The sequence below is a fragment of the Sinocyclocheilus grahami genome, unplaced genomic scaffold (genome assembly GCF_001515645.1).
Source record: "Sinocyclocheilus grahami isolate Dianchi unplaced genomic scaffold, SAMN03320097.WGS_v1.1 scaffold844.1, whole genome shotgun sequence".
Taxonomy (NCBI): Eukaryota; Metazoa; Chordata; class Actinopteri; order Cypriniformes; family Cyprinidae; genus Sinocyclocheilus; species Sinocyclocheilus grahami.
Genome location: NW_015506023.1, coordinates 510321 through 511481, shown reverse-complemented (window position 1 = coordinate 511481; position 1161 = coordinate 510321). Strand labels below are relative to the sequence as shown.

The 1161-nt window shown below is 38.1% G+C and overlaps 1 protein-coding gene across 1 annotated transcript in view; it reads right to left on the bottom strand.

Moving 5' to 3' along the window:
- Positions 1–26: 26 nt before the first annotated feature.
- Positions 27–1161, bottom strand: part of LOC107562852 (oxysterol-binding protein-related protein 1-like) — an 8762-nt gene continuing 7627 nt past the window's right edge. The window contains exons 7-8 of the mRNA XM_016247595.1: positions 687–709; positions 27–179 (exon numbers count right to left, since the gene is read on the bottom strand). Of these exons, the coding sequence (XP_016103081.1) occupies positions 27–179; positions 687–709 (176 nt within the window). The remainder of the gene's footprint in view (positions 180–686; positions 710–1161) is intronic.

Sequence of the window (1161 nt, the reverse complement as noted above, 5' to 3'; positions counted from 1 at the left end):
TTTTCTGGGTTAATGAATGCGTTTCATTATAAGACACAATAAGCGATCGATGTACCTATGTCTCCATTCTCCAGGGCTCTGATATCAGGCCTCAGACGACAGTCTGTCTGTGGAAGAACTCGCTCCATCTCTGCATCCAGCACATTCAACTGCAGAGCGAATGTCGTGAAAGCATAGAACTAGCAGAAAGAAAGACAAAGACATCGAGTGACAATATGCCACCCCTGCTGAAAAATCCAGCATTGCTGGTCTCCAGCGTAGAGTATGTTTTGCAAATTGGAACCAGCATGGAAATGTATTGTAAGACATAAAATACATCAGTACTACCCCTTTGTGATTTTTAGCTTTCAGTTGTCTTGAAAAAGCCGGTGTCTAATAAGTGTCTGAATGGGACTACAGAGGTTGTCGGTGACATTAAACATCAGTTGCTTTCACCACCTCGATGTGTTTGCACTCTTGCAAACGATTATAACTCAAACTTTCAGGGAAAGTGTTTTTAAATGAAGAGTTAATTGTGGTGATGTTGAAGTCATGTGACCGTGGTGTAGTTTCTTTATAGCCTCTGTTTAGCTTTTTACTGCAGCAGACTGTATTTAGGCTTCACATTGTATAAAAGCAGCATTCATTTGTGAAGATTATCATGATGAACACAGAATGTCAGAATCAAACTTTTGCTTATTTTCTACGGTGGCCAAGAGAGCGCAACACGCTGCAAATGAAAAAACACATGCAAATAGAAAAAATAAATTTGACAACACACGTGTTGCAAATTCTCACAATACAAACAAAGAAACACGCTTCCTTTAAACATTTCCGATGTGATCTGTGCATATTTGCAGCGTTTCTGTATTTGTTTGTATTTTAGTTTTTTTGTATTTGCAGCACGTTTCTTTATTTGTGTTGTTAGAATTTGCAACGCGTGTGTTGTCAAACTGATGAAGATGTTTTCTTCATTTGCAGGTGTTTTTTTTCTATTTGCATGTTCATTTAAAGCGCGTTGAGCTCTCTCGTCCACCGTCAATTTCTGCAATAATCCAAAAATCAATGAAAAATCCTATTGAGATTTTGTCGAGGGAAACCGGGTGATGCTAAATTCTGGGATGCCTACAAAAATACAGAGTGGATCAAATGTTAATTTACACTTAAATATATATGTGTGTG